At 41.8% G+C, this 22,048-nt stretch overlaps 1 protein-coding gene and 1 long non-coding RNA gene across 11 annotated transcripts in view; one reads left to right on the top strand and one right to left on the bottom strand.

The window, feature by feature from the left end:
• Window positions 1-22,048, bottom strand: part of TUB (TUB bipartite transcription factor) — a 254,405-nt gene that overhangs the window by 87,156 nt on the left and 145,201 nt on the right. Inside the window, exon 1 of one of the 9 annotated variants that reach the window (XM_048852326.2) lies at window positions 12,295-12,426. The exons of the other annotated variants lie outside the window; for them this stretch is intronic. Within the exon in view, the coding sequence (XP_048708283.1) occupies window positions 12,295-12,332 (38 nt within the window). The 5' untranslated portion in view covers window positions 12,333-12,426. Of the gene's footprint in view, window positions 1-12,294; window positions 12,427-22,048 lie in introns of those variants that run through there. 9 annotated transcript variants of the gene reach the window in all.
• LOC125637638 (uncharacterized) lies at window positions 12,399-21,517 on the top strand. 2 transcript variants are annotated; one of them, XR_007357018.2, is made up of 3 exons: window positions 12,399-12,413; window positions 13,409-13,558; window positions 15,160-21,517. It is a non-coding gene; the product is annotated as an uncharacterized LOC125637638 (long non-coding RNA). The 2 variants fall into 2 exon arrangements; XR_007357017.2 differs by lacking the exon at window positions 12,399-12,413 and adding an exon at window positions 12,715-12,801.

Here is a 22,048-nt window from a genome sequence, read left to right as displayed (position 1 = left end):
AATTCCAAATTAAAATTACACTCTACAAAAATAACTGAAATTTGTTGCCTAGTTTTCTGGATTGCTATTCTGGATGTCCCAGAATAAACGTGAATGTTTGTGATCATTTATTTCTTACATACCTGGAAATTACAATCCTGGTTCAAGAAGAAAATTGTAATAGGAAAGAGGTTAAGGGTAGATGGCTCATGCTGGGGTAAATTATCTTTGAACAGCCTGGGGTTAATGCTCACAGGAACCTATATAATCAATTTCAGACTGAGAGATCAAATAGCATAAAAGATACTTAACCATTTCCACCGCAAACAAAGGAATAAGACTCACCATTTTTATTTTATAGGATATATTTAGTTACATGCCAAGAAAAAGTTCTTGGGCCTAATTTACAGAAATGTAAAAAAACAATGCTAGCAATTTGTACATTACTTCCTTTTAAAATCTGCAACAGCAGCAGATGAAGTGATATAAAATTCACTAACTTGGAAGATCAATTATCAGAGTCTCTCTCACTGGTGTGCAGAAGCAACTTAAACCTTATTTACCAGTTTCTCTGTATATGCTGTGTCCCAAAAGATGAAGATCTCCCCATATGCCTACCCTGCAGTTTAGCTAGGCATATACAAGTACATGCTACCCAAACATCTTCAAAACCTTGTTTAATGGAAAGGAGATTCCTCCTACCCTGGGTTTTGGTTTTAGATCTGCCAAGAAAAAAACAAGTGTGTGTTGTGGGGGGGGGGGAGGAGGGAGGGCGGGTGGAGAATGGTTTCTAATATATAGCAAGCCTCTTTAGGTCACTATAAGTGGCAACTAGGAAACCAAGTGGATAGTTTAAGCCAGCATCCAGCATTAATTTTCACATTGTATTGTTTTATTAGAAGTGTCGTGTACAGGGAGGTAGTGTCTTCCTGCCTTTACAAACCAACAAAAGTGTGACTGCATCAGATCTGACCAGCTGCAATCTCACCCTGAAAGAAGTGCAGCTGTTCTTCCTTTTACTTTTACTCTGGCACAGTCACTATTTGAGGAAAGTACTTAGCTTTGTACCATTCTGCCTTTCAAAGTGATACCATTATCATAGAGAACTGTTTTGATCCCACCCCGAACCTGGGACCAAGTACTTATGCATCTAATCCACCCATGGATAAACTTCACTCATATTCACAAACTTATTATTTGAAATCAATCAAGGAATTTCCTCAACATATAATTCCTCATTTGCAAGTAGCTAAAATTGTGATTACAATCAAATATACCATTCAAAACTCATGCTGTGACTTCATTACCTTTGTTAGATGATTTACATCACTAATTATGAATTATAATAGTCACAGATTTGTGTTAACATGCATCTCAGCAGGAACTGCAAGTTTTACAATCAAACTTACAATTCAGAACTCAGCATGTGGGGGAACGTTTGAGAGCTAAAGCTAAAATTCAGCTTCATGGAAGAAAGCTGGAGCACTCAACTGTTTGGACAGTGAACACAAGAATGTCACAAATACAATCAAAATAAATTCTCTTTCAAATTCAGATTATTGTGGACTATTTCCATCATTCCCTCAGCTATTACGTGATCTTGCAGACAGCCCTGAGCTCAGCTCAATCCCAAAGATGCCCCCTTCAGTCCATACAGATGGCAGCCATTAAGATTACCATCCTTGCTTGTCAATCTGACCACCTCTTCACTCCTTCCACTAGCATCTCTTCAACAAGGGGATGCCCCTGAAGGAGGCAGCAGTAGGAGAGTCCCCCGACTGAACAGTGAAGCCCAATCAGGCTGCTGAAAGTGAAAAGCAGTCGGGGGGGGGGGGGGTAGAGGGAAGGAGAGAGGGAGGTGTCACCTACAAACTTCCCCAGGCTAGAGAGGGCTGAAGGCTGAGAGCAGCAGAGGGAGATGGCTGCTGGCTCTCTGAGCCAGAGATTTGAAGCTGGAGTGCCAGACACGCTTGAAGGCTGGAGAATGATAGAGGGATCAGCCCACGGAACCCTACCTGGGAAGGAAACCAGGCAGAGAAACACCCCAATGCTAGGGGCTGGGGTGAGGCGTGGTGAGACATGCCGGAGCCATACTTGGTGTTGGACTGTTGGGACCAGTGAGACACTGTTGTTTGGACTGTTGCAGGGGAGGAGGAGAGGGATTCTGGTTTTAGTAGAGGCAAGGGACTTCCAGTAATAAATTAACCCCACAAGAAGGGCTATTTGTGTACTCTAAAGACTAAATGGAGTTTATCTGAGGAATCAAGAGGGAAACTGAGGCAAGGGACCTCTTGTAGGGTTGTCCTGAAGCCACACATTTACAAACTCCTTTCCTGATCACAACTTTAAGACCACCACTCTCTCCTCCCCTGCCTTCCATATGACCCAGCTCTAGAGCAACACATACAAGAAATCAGCCAGTCAATATTGGCCAACTAGAGGGACAGCTGATGATCATATATCCATAACAAAAAATGAATGTAAGTAACAAGATGTACGGCAATAATCACCCTGATAACTTTTCTGGCATGTTGTATCCCTTTCCCTCCCCTATTTGTAAGCTCTTCAGGGAGGCCAGTCTCTGTATATCTGTGCAGTATTACTGTAACATAAACAACAACAGAGCTCAGGGTGAAACTCCTGGGGTCTACAGCAGAGCACACTCATCTGAGCGCCCTCAGCTGCAGAATTCCCTGGCCTTATCATTCCATGTGCAGAGCACAACACTTGACTTGCCTCTTTGCACAGGACTTCCCACAGTAAAGAAGGCTGCAAAATCCCAAGAAGATATTTCTTTTGTTCCCCACTCTCATTCATTTCCACAAATCTTCCCTGACGCAATCCACAATTCTCATTCATTTCCACAATCTTCCTAGCTAGACAGCAAGGATGCATCTACTAATCCTTACAACTGGCACCTACATTCTACAATACCAGAGCATTAGAAAGCAGTGAAAAGGTTAAAAAACAAACTACTGTTACAAAAATATACTTGTGTAAGTTTATCTTTGAGTAACCTGAAGTAACAATCGAATTGAACAATTTTCTACCAATACTTGATAATATGTGGAATGAATAATTTCAGTTAATTTTAAAGGGTATTAACTATTGAACTATTAAAATAATAAATTGGGATACTATTATTTAAGAGTTATACATAATAAAATCCCAATTAAAGGTAATAAACCTGTTAGAAGAACATATTTACTATATAGACATGCTGAGTTTAAACAAATCACCATACTATTTTCATAAACAGGCTTATAATATATATAAAAATGCAAATGAAACACAGTAGTATATGCCAACTTGAGGTGCGGTTCATGATTTGATTTACTCATATGTAGAGCCCTACCAAATTCACAAATGTGAAAAACACATCAGGGATTGTAAAATCTGATCTTCCCCATGAAATCTGGTCCAAGCAGTGATCCAGCTGTTAATCCCGGCTGGGGATGGGAGGAACGAGATTTCCTCTTCCCTTGCAGGGGCTGCTCTTGGTACAGGTCAGATCCATCTCCGGGACCCTTTCCTGGCTGCAGGAAGCTCCATGGCTCCAGCTGTCAACCACACCCTGCCCATTACTATTGGGGTGGGAGACTGCTGGGAAATCTGGACAAATAGTAACCCACCACTCCATACCCTGTGACCCTCATTTCTGCTCTGCTGATGGTGGTGGCACTGGCTTTAGAGCTTGGCACCCGGCCAGCAGCCTTCCTCTTTGGCTGCCCAGCTCTGAAGGCAGCGGGGCAGAAGTAAGGCTGGCAATCCCATGATCCCCTACAATAGCCTTGCGAACTCCTGCACCCACCTCCAGCCTGACTGCCTTTGAGTCGGGACCCCCCCAGTTACACCACCATGAAATTTCAGATGTAAACATCTGAAAACTTGAAACTGACTAATTTTAAAAACCCTGGCTGTGAAATTGACCAAAATGGATCTTGAATTTCCTAGGGTCCTACTTTCATGTTTTCCATAGAAAGACCACTTTTTATGACTTTTATAAAACAGAATACTAAGTTGCTTTTTTTCCTTACAGTAATTTTCAAACTGCAACATCACTGTTGAGTCTTCAGTTTGCAAAGTCTCCCACCTTCTTTTTTTAAGGAGGTTTTCTCTGCTTCTTTTGCCTACAAAAATTAAGCACCATGCTTCCGGGCCCACATGCATTCCTCCTTCACACACACAGCTCTCCTCAGTGCCTCCTGGTTCTATAGTAACACAACAGAACAAACCTATTTTTGTGGGGTTGCATTCAGTCCAGGGACTGCTAGAAGAAGGGAGACTTCTGAAGGGCCTGAAAGCATAGCAATTTATCCCTTTGCACTGAAAATTATAGGAAATATCTGAAGCAATGTCAAGGGGCAAAATAAATTGTGCAGGAGAACAACATGGAAAACTGAGAAGGAAAGGAAATAGGAGAGAAAAAACAACAAGGGCTTGGGAAGCAAAGATTAGAGATAAATATGGACAAGTTAAAAGGAAACAGTGTATCGGAGGAACATAAACAGAAAATAAAAACAGGAATAGTCATCAAAACGAGGGAAAGGAAACAGACAAAGAAATGTGGAGAAAATCCCTCCCTCCAGAAGCAGCATTTTTAGCCAGCCACAGAGAGGAAATGCTGCCTTTCACAAAGCCAGTTCATGCATCAGCAAGTGGCAGAAGCATCAAGGGGGAGACCAAATTCCCACACCTAAGAGAGGAACCTCACTGGTTCAGATATTTGTAATAGGACACACAATCTTTCATTTCCATTCAAAGTCTCGGATTCAACTCTGGCCCAGCTCAGTAGTTACTGAATGTCATTACTATCCTATAGATAACTGGCTTTATCTTAAATGGGATGTTGGTCTCAGTCTAATTATTAGTGTAGTAAGGATGGTCTTGAGGTTCAAGCACCGGACAGGAGAAATCTGGATTCCATTCCCAGTTCTGCCACTGACTCCCTGAGTGTCCTTAGCAAGTCACAATCCTTCCTTGTCCCACTCCCATTGACTTCAAAGGATCAGACTCTCTGTGGCTTGGTTCCTGAAAAGTAAAATTGGAACAGTAACACTCCTTTTCTTTCACCTTTTGTCTAGCTTGTCTATTTGATTAGAATTTTCTGGACAGGGATGGTCTCTTATAATGTGTTCGTACAAGACCCAGCCCAACAGGGCTTTGATATCAGTTGGATTCTCTATAACATCTTCTATAAGGAGGACAGTCTCCGTATTAAAACATTTCACTTATAACTCTGCCTAAAGGATGAGACCATGTTAAATTTTACCCACCACAGAAATCCTCAGAGTAGACCCATCAGCCTGATCTGGTGGTCAGCAGACATGCGGTCTAAGGATGCTCCTCCTTAAGAGCAGCCCTTTTACAAACATCCAACCCTAACCCCTCCAAGCAGACAGGCTGAGTGACAAGTGCATATTGTGCCAAACATTCCCAATCACAAACAAACCCATCTGAGAAGCTGAGCTTTTTAGCTACATTGCAATCCTTGGTGTGCAGGGGCTAACAGACTGAAAATATACATCAAATACATGTCTTTCTAATCTTAATAGAGCAGGAACAAGTATTGGCCACATCCTTCTTACAGAGCTTATTTGTGTGTCATTTCTAAAAAAAATTTCCAACCACTCCAATTACCAGTATTTGTGAATCTAGGATATGGCACCTCTCCCACACAATTTTTATCAAATCATAATCTTTTATCTTACAAAATCAATCATGTCACTATAGACTGACCATTGAAAAGGTTCAGATTTCTAAGTACAACTTAGATATTCCATGGCAAATGTATTTAAGCAACAGAAAATGCATGCACAATCCAAATGTTTTTTCCAAGGATATATATTGCTGCTGTATGTATATTTCTTGTATTGCATAAGTACGTTATTTTATATAGTGCCATCTGCTAAAGTTGCTCAATCCCATGCTTTACAGTTCACAGAATCCTGCTGGGTTTTGTGGGACTATCTGAAGAACTCTGCAGGTTTCCAATAGAACTACACAGATGCTTTGCTGAGCGCTTCCGAGAACTAGGGACACAAATTTCCCCATGCTCACAACACTTTTCATTTGACAGTACTATATTTTTCTGGTGTAAAAATTGCACTTTATAAACATTGCCTTAAATGTTCTTCAGTTGAAACTTATCAAAAATCAGCTAAATATTTTTATACCTACACAAATAGTCACAAAAACTACATGCTACTGAGACATTACAACTCCACAGAGGGAGTTATCCCTTTACTACACTTGTCTATTTTGTAATAATGGGAGTTTCACACAGTCTTAGTGAAGAAACTGTACCTCTTCATCCAAAGTATCTTTAATGTCCTAGCATTAAACAAAACTAATATGTAAACTCCATAGATCCTACAATTTAGCAATGGGCTCAATGCAAAATTTGGATCTAGGTTTTTGAATGCCTCTACTTACATTTATGAATTAAGGCATCCTATATATTTGTCAAGATTCTCCAACAGACATTTTGGATATCAAAATATTTAGACATATGTTATCATTACTTACACAACGTTAATGTGATTCTTGGTCAATACTTTTCAGTGAAAACTGCCAACGGACACTATAGCAAGATATTTAACATAGAGAAGCAAAAACATTTGCTAAGGAAGATGTAGCTTCCTGAAAATAGGAACGAATCAATTTCTGCAGGTGATCTACAATTTTTTTTTTAAATGGGACTCTACAACTCTTTTTGCTTCCTTATAATGAGGGCCAGAACCACGTTTTTTAACAACTATCTATGGCCTCACCTATGGCCTCAATCCTATAAAGACTCACTCACATGCTTAACTTTATGTTAACTTAACTTTTACAGCTCTAATCTACATTAGATTGCATTAGACTAGAGAGAGCAGGTGACACACAGGTCTCCAGTGCCACGGCCTATCAGTGTTAATGCTACAAAAGAGAGAATAGAATAGAATAGAATAGAATAGAAAAAGCATTTGGGGCAAAAGGTTAAATACTATAAATTATACCTCTAACCCTTCTGCCTGTCAGAGTTGGCAGCAACAAGGGCCGGGTTCAGCATCTAGGGGTTCCATTACAATAACACAATGCAAAACTGGCTCGAGCCCCCACCCAGTGACCTGGGACAAATATACACCACCCCTGTTGAGCGTCTCAAAGAGGCAATACTTCCCCTCTCGCAAGCACAGAGTCTGAGTGTAGCAAAAGCCTTTTAATAACAGAGAGAAACAATGTGGTATTATGTTGGGGAACCACCACCAACAGGATTCATAACACAACCTATGAGGCAAAACCCACCCCAAGCAAATTGGGCCGTGTCCTTTCCCTTTGGTTCTTGAGTCCAGCAACCCAAAAGTCACCCAAAGTCCCAAAAGTCCAATAACCCAAAAGTCTCTGTCCCTGGTCAGTGCAGTCCCAGAGTTTGAAAGTTTATCTGCAGAGTTTTACCTCCCTACCTGGGTGGAAATGCGGGGGTTAAGGGGCACCTTGTGTGTTCTGAAGCCAATTGCCCAACCTCTCCAGGGGGTTCTGCTCCGCACCACCATCCACCCCACGAATTGCTCTGCTCTGCCAGCTGCTCCACTCCACAAACTTCTCCACAGTATGTCTTCAGGCCCCCCCACTACTTAACATAACATTCAGTGATTTCAGCTCTTAGTAATTTTAGCTCTTTAGTGATTTCACCTTGTAGTAGGGGAGCCTCAGTGCTGGTACACCATTGGCCCAAAGTGAATTCAGCTCAGTAGCCTGTAACTAGACTTGTAGTGGAATCAAAACTAGCTCTAATATTCCACCATGGAGAGAAAAGAAGGTGCCATTGGTATGTAAGGCCCTCATCAGGGGGCTCATACCACTAGGTATTAATACCTGTCCCCAACCTCTCTCAATTCACTGGGTTTTGGAACCCATGACCCTTGCCTAGCGAGTGCTGCTTAGTTGATGGCGAGTCCCTCCATCATAACAAAAGACCAAGTACAGTTCCACTGTCCTTGATTCACATAATCAGGATAATAACAGTTTATTCTTCCTGCCCCAATAACAGAGAAACTGGGGCTCCTACAGCAGCCAAAGTGACCATCTAGGTGGGGTGGGTGTGCCTATGCAAATGAGATCAGCCCCTGAAGTTCTTTTCCATAACCCACAATGACTCACCACCAGATGTCAGGGTAGAGCTCATCCTGACGCTGCTTACACACCCAACAAATAATACACATTTACATCCATTACGGGGGAGCAAAAACTAGCATTGATCCTGGAGGGATTCTCTCATATTTTTAGTTAATCTTCTCAAAAAAAATTCAATATCTCAATTGTACTAAAATCTATTATGAGCTTCGGACACTCATGGATTGCTTAGTAGTCTTCCTGGCTCCTTCCATTTTAAAGGAAAAGTGTATCCATTATACTCAGATGAGCAGTCTGACATTTTATAAAGAAGTGACTCTTAAGCTTGAATAAATTCAGATATGCATCTACATACTGACATAGTCAAATTGCAAGGATGAGCAATATAAGCGAACAATTTATATAATTGTTTAGAGCCTACAATAAAGTTACAATTTATTTTCTCATTCTGCAGTGGTCTTACAGCTTTTGGACCATGCTGCATGTAGGTCAATGAAGTTCAGGAGATGTTACACAAGTCTTTATGGACTGCAGCATGCCAACAGTCCTGTGCTTTTCCCCCAAGCTCTTTCCTCATTGTATTGAAGGGGTGTGATAATGACAACCAACCATAGGTATGCAACAGATCTTTCAGCTTTAAAAGCTAACCACCACTGAAATCAGATCATACAAGAGAAAATAGGAGGTAAGAAGTCAGAACAGCCAGTGTAAGTCTTTCCCTCAGACAGAACTGAACATAGTCTAAGATGTGCACAATTTTTAGGGTTTTCTCTTATTGTGCATGTGCAAATCTCTGAAAAGAGCAAGTTTTGCCCTAATTTACTAACACCTTTTCATATGTAATTCAGTTACTGAAATAAAACACACTTTAGAGATTCAAGTTTTCTGGATAAACATATTTTGGGCTGGATCTTCTGGGATGCTGAACACAACAGAGTTTAATAGGATTTATCAGTGCTTACCACCACTCAGAGTCCAGCCCTTTCTCAAATGAAAAATAAAAAGCTCAAGTTCCATAGGGCAGAATTAATAGCATTACCATAAATCTAAACAAAAACACTTACTTCACAGCAGAAGGAATTTGATTTTTTTTTAGCAGTTGCTAGTTGTAATAGTAAAGAAAACATGTATTGAAAATAAAACTAGACAGATTGCGATAAATATCCACAAGAGGCAAATATGAAGAACCACTGCCAAGGGTAGTATGTTTCTATGAATTGTACAGTACAGAGGAGACCAAAACAGCAGTGTGGAAGGAAAATGTAGCAACACGTCATTCTTTGTTTCCCTCTCTATAGACACCATCAGCTCCTCTGCAAAGTTTTAGCATGGCCCGTCTACTGTGTGAGAAAAGGGGAACAGCCAGGCTGCAACAGGGAAGAGTCATGGAACAACTGATTTGGTTGAACACTGTTCTTTACTACATGGCTCCAAATGACATAATAGGCTTAGCTCGTGCCTTCTGGAGCAGTATTCCATTTTCTTTTGTGCTCTGTCTCTGCTCTGATACACACCCTGAAGGCACAGTCCAGGAGTCAATGACAGCATTCTTACATTCTTTGTAATCATTTTAAAACTCTTGAATCTCTGAAATACTTGTGTTCATTAGGACTATAATCTACATGAATCTCCCCAAAAAAAAAAATTACAGTTTTCATTTGCATCATTAACCACCTTATTTTTACTCCATGCTAGGGACTGATTTACTCATTTTCTGTATTTATAGTGCATCTGTCACTATGGTATCTAGCCACTAGGATAGCTGTAATTCATATAAAAAGGTTAATATATATTGGGGCAAAGCACAGTTTCCCTACAATACTTTTCAAACAGTTGTACTAGTTTTTAAAATGTGTTCCGTAACGAACTTCTTAAAAAATTATGATTTCCTCCTAAAATTGTTGAGTACTTTATTTGCATATAAAAAATTGTTTGATTTACACAGAATCTGGTGGAACATGGATAAGACAGTTTTGTTGTGTTACTAAAGTTCTGAATATACCTATTCAAACTAAAATGTCTCCATCTATAACCCTAATAACTACTCATTGTACAGTAGCTAAACCCCTGAAATGTGATTTTATCAAATGAAGCCATTAAATAAAACTCAGACACTTTCTCTTTGCAATCCTTCAATTTAAAACACAGAACATTTTAAAATGAAATCTGATATGCGAATTCTTAAAAATAAGTAATAATAGAAGGTGTTCAGAGCACTGCACAAGCAACTGGAAACCTCATGAAACAGATAATATAAAACCAAATAAAATATTCAAAAGCCAAACATGGTAAAAACATAAGGGAAATGATATAAACCTGTAGATGCAACATCAGCTATCTGTAATACAGCCACTGCCAGGGCAGAAGCAATTTTTTTTTTAAGTGAGTAAAGCTAAAAATAATAAAGCAGCTAAATAGCACTTGCATTAGTAGTTTTGTACCATAACATAACCACTTTTAATAAAGTGAGATAAATTAACTTCTCTCCCACAGTTTCCTTTATTTATTAAAGCAATTACCATGGGGGAAGGGGGACTGAAGCCCCCCTAATCTCACACTTGTCTACACCAATCCTCTGAAACCTTTATACTGTATTCCTTGTGCACCCAAACTCTTAATAACTTCAGCCACAGTGCCAGTCTAGACACAAACAAGGATCAGAGCCCCTAACGTGCAGCTGTCCAACAAACCCTGATTGCAATCTGCATACTGTTTTATAGCCCTTCCTCCTCCCCACCCAAACAGGGATAAGGGGATCCATTCTAGAGTGACAGGTGCTGCCCACCACACTTTTGACGCACACACCTCTCAAGAAGGAGAGCCAGCAGACAGAGACTTTGGTAGCTTATGGCAACCAAGGAACCAATGACAGAGAGCAATAGCTGGCGCTGCCATGGCAATCACAGCTCTTCTCCATGGCAGCTGCAGCAGGGAGGGCAGCTAATACTGACTGCCAGGCTTCTATATGGCCCATAATGTGTCTATACTGTGTCAGAGTGGGAGAGTGGGCAAGAGGAAAGGAAGTATTTGAGGCATCACATACAAAAGGTTACTTTGTTCTTCCACAAAGAAGTTACCCACCAATGCCTACAATACAAACCAAACCAGCTGCGGATTCAGTCTACAGATGCTCAGCCAGGTGCCTAATCTGTCTGAGCAACACCCTCCAAACTCCTTTCCTTTCCCCAGTGACTGTCCCTTTTATTCAATAGAGTCACCTCATCCAGCAAGAAACTACAAATAGACATAAGTCCCAAGTGCAGCACCGGACTCGTGGTGCAATTCATTCCACAAAATAGAACAGGAATGATCCTTGGAACTGCTTTTGGATTAACATCAAAATACCCCCAAAAGCTTATCCGCTACTTTTGCTGCTGCTAAACAGCCTTAGTGCTTCTGAACACTGCACGTGTGTAACGGTTACAAAGCTTTTCAGCTACAAAGTAAAAGTAGGTTTCACAACTGCGAAGAATATACTATAGCAGCCAGAGCAGTTCATTGATCACAGGCAATAGGCCTAAACATGCTCCTATAGAAGTCAGAGGTAAAGCTACCATTAACTTTAGTGGGAGCAGGATTGGGCCCCAAATTTGGACTCTTGCTCAGGTGGCCCATCGCAGCTCACTTTCACACCAGTGATATCCTAGAGCCCATTTGTATCTGAGAGGACTCTGGGGGGCAGGGAGAAAAAAAGGCAATAACTTGGTGATGGCGCCCCCACTTTTACCTGGGAGACAAAAGCAGGAAAGTATCCAGGCTTCCTACAGAAAACCGGAGGTGCCCCACATTTCTCTGGCGTGTTCAAAAAAAAAAAAAAAGTAGAGATCCCGCCGACTTCAGGGTCCAGTCATGAAAACCAGGATAGCAAAGGCGAGGTGCCCATTGGACTCCCCCAACAGACCAAAAACGGGCTCCTTGGCCTCCCGAGAAACAACACTGCTCAGGACCACCACCCGCTCCGCCCTGGAAGCCCTTCCCCGCGCAGAGGGGCGCGCTCAGCCCCGAAACTGGAGCAAAACCAAAACAACTGGGGGATGAGCCACTCTCCCCGCCCAGCAAGGGGAGCCCCCCTCCCCCCGAAAAACTTTGCAGGCGCTGAGAGCGAGCCGCCCACCCCACACTCCGTCGTGCCCGGGCTGCCCTTGCTCCCTGCCGGGCACCAGGACCAGGCTAGGGGGAGGGAGGCGCCTTCCCTACCTGTACGGGATCCAGTCCGCCTGGTGCTTTGAAGTCATCGCGCCCCGGCGGAGGCGGCTGCCCCAGGGGCAGCACGAGCGCTCGGAGCCGGAGGAGAGGACGCCGCGGCTGGTCCCCTGGTCAGAGTCCCCCGCGACCCGGGCAGCATCCTCCGTCCGGACCGGGCAGCGGCAGCAGGCGGCGGGGGTTATCCCAGCCGCAATCCCAGCACCAGCATCCCCCCGGGGCGGGTTCCTGGCGCCGGGGCGGGCAGCATAGAGCCAGCAACCGGCGGCTCTGCCCCGCTCTTCTCTCGCCTGTCCCCGGCTGGCAGCGGCGGCCGCAGGGGGCTGGAACGGGAGCGGGAGCCCTCGCCGCCTCAGCCCGGCGTGGGGGAGGGGGGCAGCGCCGCGGAGCGAGCCCGCCTGCCCTCGCTGTAACCCCGCCCGCTCCCCTCTGCCCGCCGCCGCAGCCCCGGACTCAGCGCCGCCGCTGCGAGGAGGAGGAGGAGGAGGAGCCGCGCGCTGGGTCAGTGCACGAGCAGCCCAGCTCGGCCGCCGCCGCCGCCGACCAATCCCCGCGGCCCGAACCCGCGGCCCGCGATGATACACGCCCAGCCCCGCGCCCCGTCACCGCGGGCCGCTGCTGTGGGCATGGGCCGGCTGCTGCCCGCAGGGGCAGAGGCTGCTGCACAGGGGCAAGCGGGGCGGGGGGCCGCGGCCCTGCGCCCAGCGGGGAGGCTGAGGCCCGGGGACGATGGAGGAAAGTTGGGGAGCAGAGGGAATGGAGGTACCGCGCGGGGGGCTCGAAAGAGCTTAGCCGGGGAGACTGACAGAGCGGAGGGGGCTGGGTGTTTTCGGAGAGGGGTGCCATGTACCCCCCACGGGATTTGCGGCCAGAGGGTTGCGTGCAGGGACTGAAGCTGGCCGACAGGTGCCGTCTAATCTTGCTCTGGTAGCTGCCGCATTAGCAGTAGCCACGGCTTTGATGTTGCCAGGCTTTACCTCTTGCTCTCTCCGGCGGCCTTTGGGGGCCTACAAAAACCCATAGCCATGGCTTCCCTGAAGTTGGAGAAAAAGAGAAAGGCCAAGGAGAATCGCACCTTTTTAAATGCATCTAGCCCTTTTCTTTGCAGAGATCTCACCGAAAAGGTAGCCAGTGCAAACCAGTCGCTAGGACTCAAAGCTTGTCACTGATTTTTCCTACGGATCACAAGTCCTTTCACAGCCACTTCTTTGTGAGCCTGGGAATCTAGGTGCCCCTTGACTCTTGACAAGTTACACAGGTAAGGGAGTGCTGTGACACAGAGACCCATTGATGCAGCTGGCAAAAGGTTCACTGTTCTAGGTCAGCCTGACAAGCTCACTACAGCTAACACATTGCTTTCCTAGGATGTATCTATAAAGAATATCATGCAAGGTATCTAATAAAAGCCTGTGTCATACAGATTCTCCTAATCCTTGCAAAATGTATTTATTGCTACCATGTAAAGAGTAATGTACGTGTACCGGAAGTATGTTCCTAAAAAGTCTGTGTTAAGGCAGATGTAAATTACTCATTGTAAGCCAAATCTGCATATGCAGTAAACAGGGGGTAGGAAAATACCAAACACTGATCCTGGATGGGGGTAAAGACAATGAACTCTGGAGACAGAAGTAGAAGGCAAAAAAGAACATCCCTTCACTGAGGAAACCCCTTGAATGGTGTGAGATATTCATGACTCTTTGATCCTGATGTTGACCAAAAACCAGCATCTCCATCAAAGACTGAATCCTTGGGAGAAAATCTACTTTATTAAACATTGATAAGTGTAGACCTAGGATAGCATTTTATATATGTAACCTGTTCTGTTTCCATTTATTACACAATAATAGCAGTGTAGACAGGGTGTCATAGACTAATAACCAGAGTATGGATCCAGGCTCATTGAGGGCTTGATTGTGGTTGTTAGCCCTTGCTGAAGCCTCTGCCTCCACGTCTGCACTGCCATTGTTTCCTGTGCTAGCTACAATCACACCTTCACTTGCACTGGAGATATATCCTGTGGGTGCTAATGGAACACAAGCAACAGTATTATTGATAATTCATTTCAGGTGAATGGTGGGAGCAGGTGATCTTTAGGTTCCATATGCGCTAACATCTTGCTGTAAAAGAAGTGGAACCCTAGGCTGACACAGACTCCTTTTTCAGTCTATATCAAGTCCCCCAGAGCAAGATTTCCAAACTTTGCACACGCAAGTCCAGAGATGCAAAGGACCCATGACTCTAGTTTACTTCAAGAGGAGTTGCAGGTGCTCAGCGTCACTTAAAAATAAAATCAAGCCTCTTAGAGTTGGATGCCTATATATGGATTTAGGTGCCTAACTTTATACACACAAGTGTGCAAATTTGGCTTTCACCTCTCTGTGCCGCAGTTTCCACATCTGATGCCACCACCTTCTTTCCAGAGGAGTAACAACAATAGTTAGTTTGTAAGGTATTATACAAGCCTTAAATCTCAACAGAATGCCAACAATTCTCCAGTGGCTGGGGATGTAGCAACCATCCCAGAACCTCAGTTTATTTGGGCAATTGTCCTTTGGAAAGCTCTTCTAAATACAGGCAAGTATGTACTGACCCCAGCACAAAAAGCTGGGCGTTACTTCTTTGGCAGTAAGAGACCGGGAGCATACACATCTTAAATTAATTATTAGAAGAATTATGCATTGACTGTGGTGTGGAAGCCCTGACAATCAGCTAGGCTCTGTCTAAACACATAATAAGAATTCACAATCAGAGGAGAGAGGAATCTAATGAAGGATGGAGGAGAGGGATAAAAATAGTCAGTCGATTTATTTTCTTTAAATATCATTTACCTAGAACTATTAATTTCATATTTTCTTGTAGGCATCAAGGTAGCAGTGTATCTGGAGGTGGACTTGGAAGATGGAAAAGAATCCTTATGGATCATTCAGGAAGGAGGTTCCCTGCAGACAGACATTGTGGAAGAAAGCACAAAGATAAGAGCAACAAGGAGTCAAGGCTGGCAGCATTGGTCAGGAGGAAAGGATAAAATGATAAAGAGACAAGAGGAGCAGAGTTATGAAGAGCCAGCTTGTTAACGACCGTTCCCCCAACCCCAAAAAAAGTCTTCAAGCAGTCTCTGTGCATTATGGTATGATCATGCTGATCATAAATCCTTTGCAGTTGGGAGGCATGGTCACCATCTCAGAAAAGATGATGTAAAATTAGAGGTGGTTCATTCAGAGAAGGCAATAAGAATCATTAAGGGCCTGGAAAAGCTCTCATATGAAGAGAGAATGAAAAGATTAGGATTGTTTATCTTAAAAAAGAAGATGAATAAGAGGGGACATGATCAAAAGTGTGTGTGTATATATATATTTTAAAAAAGAAAACAGAAGCTTCTACCTTGTAATATTATATAAACTGGTATAGAGATGGTAGAAGCTTCTGTTCTGTTCCGTTCTCTTTTTTTAGAAATACAAGAACAAGGAGACATTCAATGAAATTAAAAGATGGCAAATGGAAAACTGATAAAGTAATACTTTTTCACACAAGACATAACTGGACTGTGGAACTTAGTGCCATGGAATGCTGTTGAGGCCAAGAATTTAGCAAATTCAAAATGGCAGTGGATGTTTATACAGATAACAATAGCGAGGATTATCATAATGAATTGTGACAGATTTTTGAAGGAATATTAAATCTGATGATTCAGGGCTTTAATTAATCTCTATTAGAGATCAGGACCTAATGGGGGGACAAATTATCCCACATCTGTCTCCTGCAGGGTTTTTACACCTTCCTCCGAAGCTCCTGGTGCTGAACACTGTTGGAGACAGAACACTCTCAGGTCCAATCCTGTATGGCAGTTCCTATGAGTAACAAACCACACTTTCATCACCGCTAGAAAAATCTTAATTTAATTGAAAAGAATAGGCTGAAGAAATATCTGTGGGCTTGTGTGGTAGTAAATGGTTTGGGTTGGTTTTTTTAACTGTGCCCATTGCAGAATATAGCAAAAAACACCACGGATCAAGAAGTTCTTGAGTTCTTCAGAGAATGTTGTCAGGATTTGTGATATCAATAGAACATGTACTGTCAAAAAGCCCCAAGTACAAATGTCTGCTAGATGAATTCATACGCAAACATCAAAAAGGACCCGCTGAATATTTGAGCTGTTTGAATTGGTGAAAGCGTTTACCATAGTGTAATAGCGTGAGAGAGTGTTTATGTTTAAAAATAAAAAGTGTAAAAGGTAATCAGATTTTCAAGGTGAAAAACAGGGACATTTGCCTTGGGAGAGGGGGAGTTGTAGGGTATGGTTTCAGTGTGGGGTCAGAAAGATGTGCATAAAGTAAATAGAAGGGAAGGAAAATAATTCTCATTCCTTTCTCTTGCATTTTCTGTGCTTTAGGGTTTTTTTTCTTTTACCTTTTTTTTTCCTTTGCTCCCCTCTCCTCCTCTTTCTTCCCTAGCTGTCACCCACTTAGCTTCTCCTCCCACTCTTTGTGCCACACTTTGCTGTCTTTGGCTTCCAACCTTTCTGTTCTTTCCCACCCTCAATATCCTACCACAATCTGGTACTCACCTCAGACAGGTGAGGTGAGCAGAAGTGTGGATCCCAGTCTTCATTCTGGGTCAATAGTTGTCTGCAATGGAGGCAGCGCAGCTGAGCTATCTGTGCACTTAGAGTTGTGTCTAGACTCAGACTTCACAAGGATCTGACTGAGGGTGAAAAGGGCAGACCTCACTCGGAAGCTCATGGAGGGTCAAGGTGGTACCTTTATTGTACAAGAGACCTCAGGATGGCCCTGGAAGTGCATAAGTGCTCATTTAACCTGCTGCCAATTTTTAGCAGCTCAGCCTGGACTTGGATCTTTGAAGTGGTCAGTTTCCTGACAGTTACTATACAAAACAGGACAAAGCACTTGTACATAACTTCTATGTAATAAGGCAGGAATATCTGTAAGCCAACATGATAGCTGGCTGCTAAAGCTAACTGTAAAGAGAACTGCATCCATCAAAAGCTATTTAGTTTTCATGCTTAATTAGTTTTAGTCACCAAGCTGATAGGCAAGACTTACTTCCATTAGATGAAGAAGAGAATTTTTAAAAGATTAAGTGATGTATATACACAACACTGTATTATCATAATGCTGTTGGAAGCCAGTGTTGTAGTTAAGATTCCAAACTCATGTGCATTGCAAAACTTGTTCACTGAGAACTGTCTCTTTACATATAGATTTGTTACTTGAGCAATTATTCCGAGTTTGTCCTCCATGTGAGGTAGCTGTCCTGCAAATACATTTAGTGATTGAGATGATGAATAATACAACACAGCTTTACCTAACAGTTGAAAACATCTGAATTCGATGCAAAAACCCTTCTGGCAATCAAAGTAAGGAGCATCCAACACTGAAGCATGAAACCTCAGTCTGCTGTCTTAATCCTTGAAACAGATATGAAATATCCGTACCAATTTGGAAATCAGTGTGCAGGATATAAGTGGGGATTTTTTGGAGATTTATTATTCCATACAAACTCTTGTTTATTCTTCTTCCCTCTTAGTAGAACCACCTGCTTCTTTCTTGTTTCTAGGCTGACAGAATGGCATTGTTTAGAGACAGTCTGCTAAGAACATAGAGATCCTCAAATCAGCATATCTTTGAGCATTTTCAGTACCTGTTAACTGTCCTAAGAAATAGGGGGCAGTCCCTGCATTGAATTAAAATTTCAGTCTGATTTGTCCCAAAGATAGCCTCCAGTTTCTTAATTTGATTGATGACCATGAAAAACAAAAGCAAAGAGATTTCCTTACTTTAGGACCCAATCCTGCTTCCATTAAGTTCTGTGGCACATCACCTAATTGATTCAAAGGCAGCAAGACCCTAATCTGGTCTTTCCTTTTATGCTCTTTTTAAAAACGACAGGAACTGATAGTTTGTCTTTGTTGGCTTCATCGGAACATACCATGAAAAACATTTTTACTCATTAAAATCACAGTGTAGCAGAAATGAACATTTAAAAATTTTTGTGTATGTGCAACTCTTTTCTTTAATAAAGCTGAGTGAAGATAGAATTAGAGCCCAGTGGTATTAGAACAGCTTTGTGTGCTTTCCCGTTTAAAATCCTAAATGCAGAGAAATAGGGTCGATTTGCACTGGTATAAATGCAATTAATGTTGTGTAAGATTTTCCATTGTGAAATCCCTGAAAACCAAGTTTTCAGATGAAGTAGAGCTATGCCAAATATTCACAGACACACCCTAAACTAAGTAAAACTCACCTGATTTCAGGGTTACAAACTCAGAGCAATTTCCTCACAAGGCTCACAAACTTTTTGAAGTAAGCTGGAACTGGTTTTGAATGCACTTGAGACCGTTTCTTTTTTATAATGAACTCATGCAAAGTATATGTGATTTCATATGACAAGGTGAAGTTTAGTGGATCAACAACAAAGATTTTCAGATAGATCCTGCAAAAATCAAAGCACTGAGTGGTAATTTCACCAAAAAACTTCAGTCTGGACCAAAGACTGGATGGAAAGACTTCCACTGACTGCAGTGGGCTTTGGATGAGTCCTCAAAACATTTAGGCCAAATTCCCTCTTTCTGCTCAAAGACAGGTGGAAGGAGAAAGTCCAAGTTTACAACTTTCTGCCTCTTTTGCTAGTAATATGAAAAGCCAGCATTTGTGACATCTCATTTTTCTATTATGATACAAGAAGTGTGTAGTGAATGTGAATAACTTGGAGATGAAACTCTGGGAAGGGACATAAATCTGTAAAAGATTTATTGCACTTTTTACTTGGCTGAGCTTTTCTGGACAGATGCAGAGGGTCACTTTTCTTTGCCTTTATTTCATCTATCATCATTCCAATGAGTACATTTCTATTTCTTTATTGTGCTGCTGGAAAGCTCAGATATCCATCAGTAATATGCTGGAATAATATCTTTATTCTGTAGCCTTAGAACATGATTTTCTAGCCAGTTGGAAAGAGTCATTTTCATTGTAACTGCTTCAGTTCTAATTGCTTAGCTTCACTGAGGTCCTGTCTATCTAATACCAGTGTTTTGGAATATAAAATCAAGTCGATGTGATTTGAATGAACCTGAACGCTTATATAAACTATATAAATAAGTACTGCCAAAATTAATTTTTTGAGGGATTCAGCTAATGCCACCAGCACTATACACCCAATCTTGTACTCCACTGAGTCATAGTAGCCCATAGATTTACCACTATTGGTCAGTGTTTTTTAATTGTCACTTGATGCTTGTTATTTAATTTTAGTTCAGTATAGTGGTGAACTATGTAACAAAACTTAACTCTTGCCACAAGATATTTTGATGGACATAATCACACGTTAATCTGATTTGCCATAGGAAATAATGTCCGACAATAGTAAGCCCATCACAACCTCTTACAAAGAATAAGACTGATCTGCACAGCCCATAACAAAGCTATTGAGGTCCCAAATAGTGAACTAGCAGGATCATCGGATGGATTTGCCTTCAACCTTCATTTAATTAATTGTTTGATTAATGGTTCACATAGGTGAATTCTCCACGAATACAATACTTTAAAACAAAATTGAACCAATCATATACTATTCTTCCTAAAGTTTTGCATAGCTTCTATTTTAAAAAGGTTTCTTCTGGCCATTGAACTTTCTAAATTAACCAAGTTTTACATTATTGTATGCAAGGCTGTGGTAGCCATGTTGGTCCCAGGATATGAGAGGGACAAGGTGGGTTTTTACATTGACAGTTTTGACTTCTTGCACCCCTCAACTTCTCCTGGTGCTTACTTACTGAATTTTCTTCTGTGACTGTTGTGTGCCCAACATCTATGTGTTTGCTTGCAATTGGCCATCCTGCTTGAGACACAGTTATACATTTGTTTTAAAAATCAAATACATTTATTCAAAACAAAATTGTACCTTCCAAAAATAAATTTAAAAAAATAGACAAGCTCTTGAAACCAGAAGATAATTCTGTACAGCTTTATTTCTTCCAAAGAGGTTTCAAATCCACAGATTTTTCTGCTTTTAAAAGCTGTTAGCTTCACATAAAAATGAACCTCAAAATAGAAGTGCTCCCTGCAGAACTAATAGGTGGAACTGAAAATGTGTTGCTATAAATGTTAGCTTGGAACATCAATATAATGACCTAATTTTATGCCCTTTATATTTCTTCTCCCAGTGAACATGATTAGCGAAAGAGGTCTGCTTCCTTAGAAACAAATAAACTGAAGATGTTGCAAGTAGTACTTATCCTGGAACCCTTCAACATATAGTTGCAATTCTGTTAAAAATGAGATTGAGTTCCATGTATAAGAAAAGAAATTACATCAGTTCAGCTGCGCTCACACTGGAGACACAAGTAACTAGAAAATCGGGGGAGTGGATTTAGAATGAGTTGAGCTTTTTATAACCAGGGATATATAGTACATTAACGCTCAATCTTCAGTGTCTTCAGATGACAGTTAAGATTGAGAAATAGCTCGTCATTTTTGCTATTCCTTTTGTTTGCTATTTTGGTTGGAAATGTGTGAATTAAGAAACTGCATAGTGAAAGAGCGCTTAAATTATTGCTTTGATACTCTCCTCACAATACAGAGCCTTCTACACAGCCCTCATCACCATGCTATCTGAGTGCCTTACAACCACGAATGTATTTTATCCTCACATCACCTCTGTGATGTAGGAAAGTACCATCTCCATTTTACAGATGAGGAAGTGAGACACAGCGTAGATGAAGTGATTTGTCCATAGTCACACAGGAAGTCTGTGGTTAAATTGGGAATTAAACCCTGGTCTCCTGAGTCCCAGCCCAGTGCCCTATCCACTAAACTCATAGACCATCATTTCTGCCATCTTGACTAACCTTTTGCTTAAACCCCAAGGAAAATGTACATCATTCTATTGCTAATCTCACTAGTGGGTTGGTTAATCACTTATGCATACTATTAAATGGAATACCAAATCTGCTCATTTACAATATGAAATATATACACCTGTAAATTATGCTTTAAAAATTATTGAACTAATACATATCTGCCTATTGTGGGTGCAAAAGCATGGGGAGTTCAGCATGGCAAACACTGCCTTAGGCTTTTACCTTTGCCAGTAAAAGAGGTCAAACAGAGCATATTGCTTAGTCTGTATTTCTCCAAGTTGTAGCCTAATGTAATTGATTATTTCAAATATAGAGACAGAATAAATTAAACTTTAACAGCTAGCTGATTATGTGTTGTTGCAAAAGTTATTAGTTCTATTGGTTTCATTTTACTGGTAAAAATTACATAGTTCTGTAGAGCCACTGTCTCAATATGACTAAGGTTTTGGCTTTGTAGACAAGGCAAGAGAGTTAACACAAATGCTGTCAGTGCCAGGCACTAGAGTTTTCGGTCCAGACTGTTAAAAGTCCTTTTTTTAAAAAAAAAAATTGTTATAAGATGGTTTGACCCATGGTTTACCAGGTTATAACTAGAGCCGGTCGGGAATTTTTTGACAAAATATTATTAATTAGAAAATGCTGATCTGTCTAAACAGAAACATTTTGCAGGAATGTATGAAGTTTTGACTAAGCTTTCATCAGGAAAGATTTCTCAGGTCCAGGACAGGGTTTCTGCTCACGGACAGAGAGAGAGAGAGACCCGCCGCAGAATAGTCAGTAGCCTGGTGCTTAGGACATGCACCTGGGATGTGGTAGAGACAGGTTCAAGTCCTTGTTCTAAATCAGGAACAATAGGGATTTAATCCTGGGACT

The sequence above is a fragment of the Caretta caretta genome, chromosome 6 (assembly GCF_965140235.1).
Source record: "Caretta caretta isolate rCarCar2 chromosome 6, rCarCar1.hap1, whole genome shotgun sequence".
In the NCBI taxonomy this organism is placed as follows: Eukaryota; Metazoa; Chordata; order Testudines; family Cheloniidae; genus Caretta; species Caretta caretta.
Note: the sequence above shows the minus strand (reverse complement) of the source record. Positions and strands in the feature narration are given on the sequence as shown.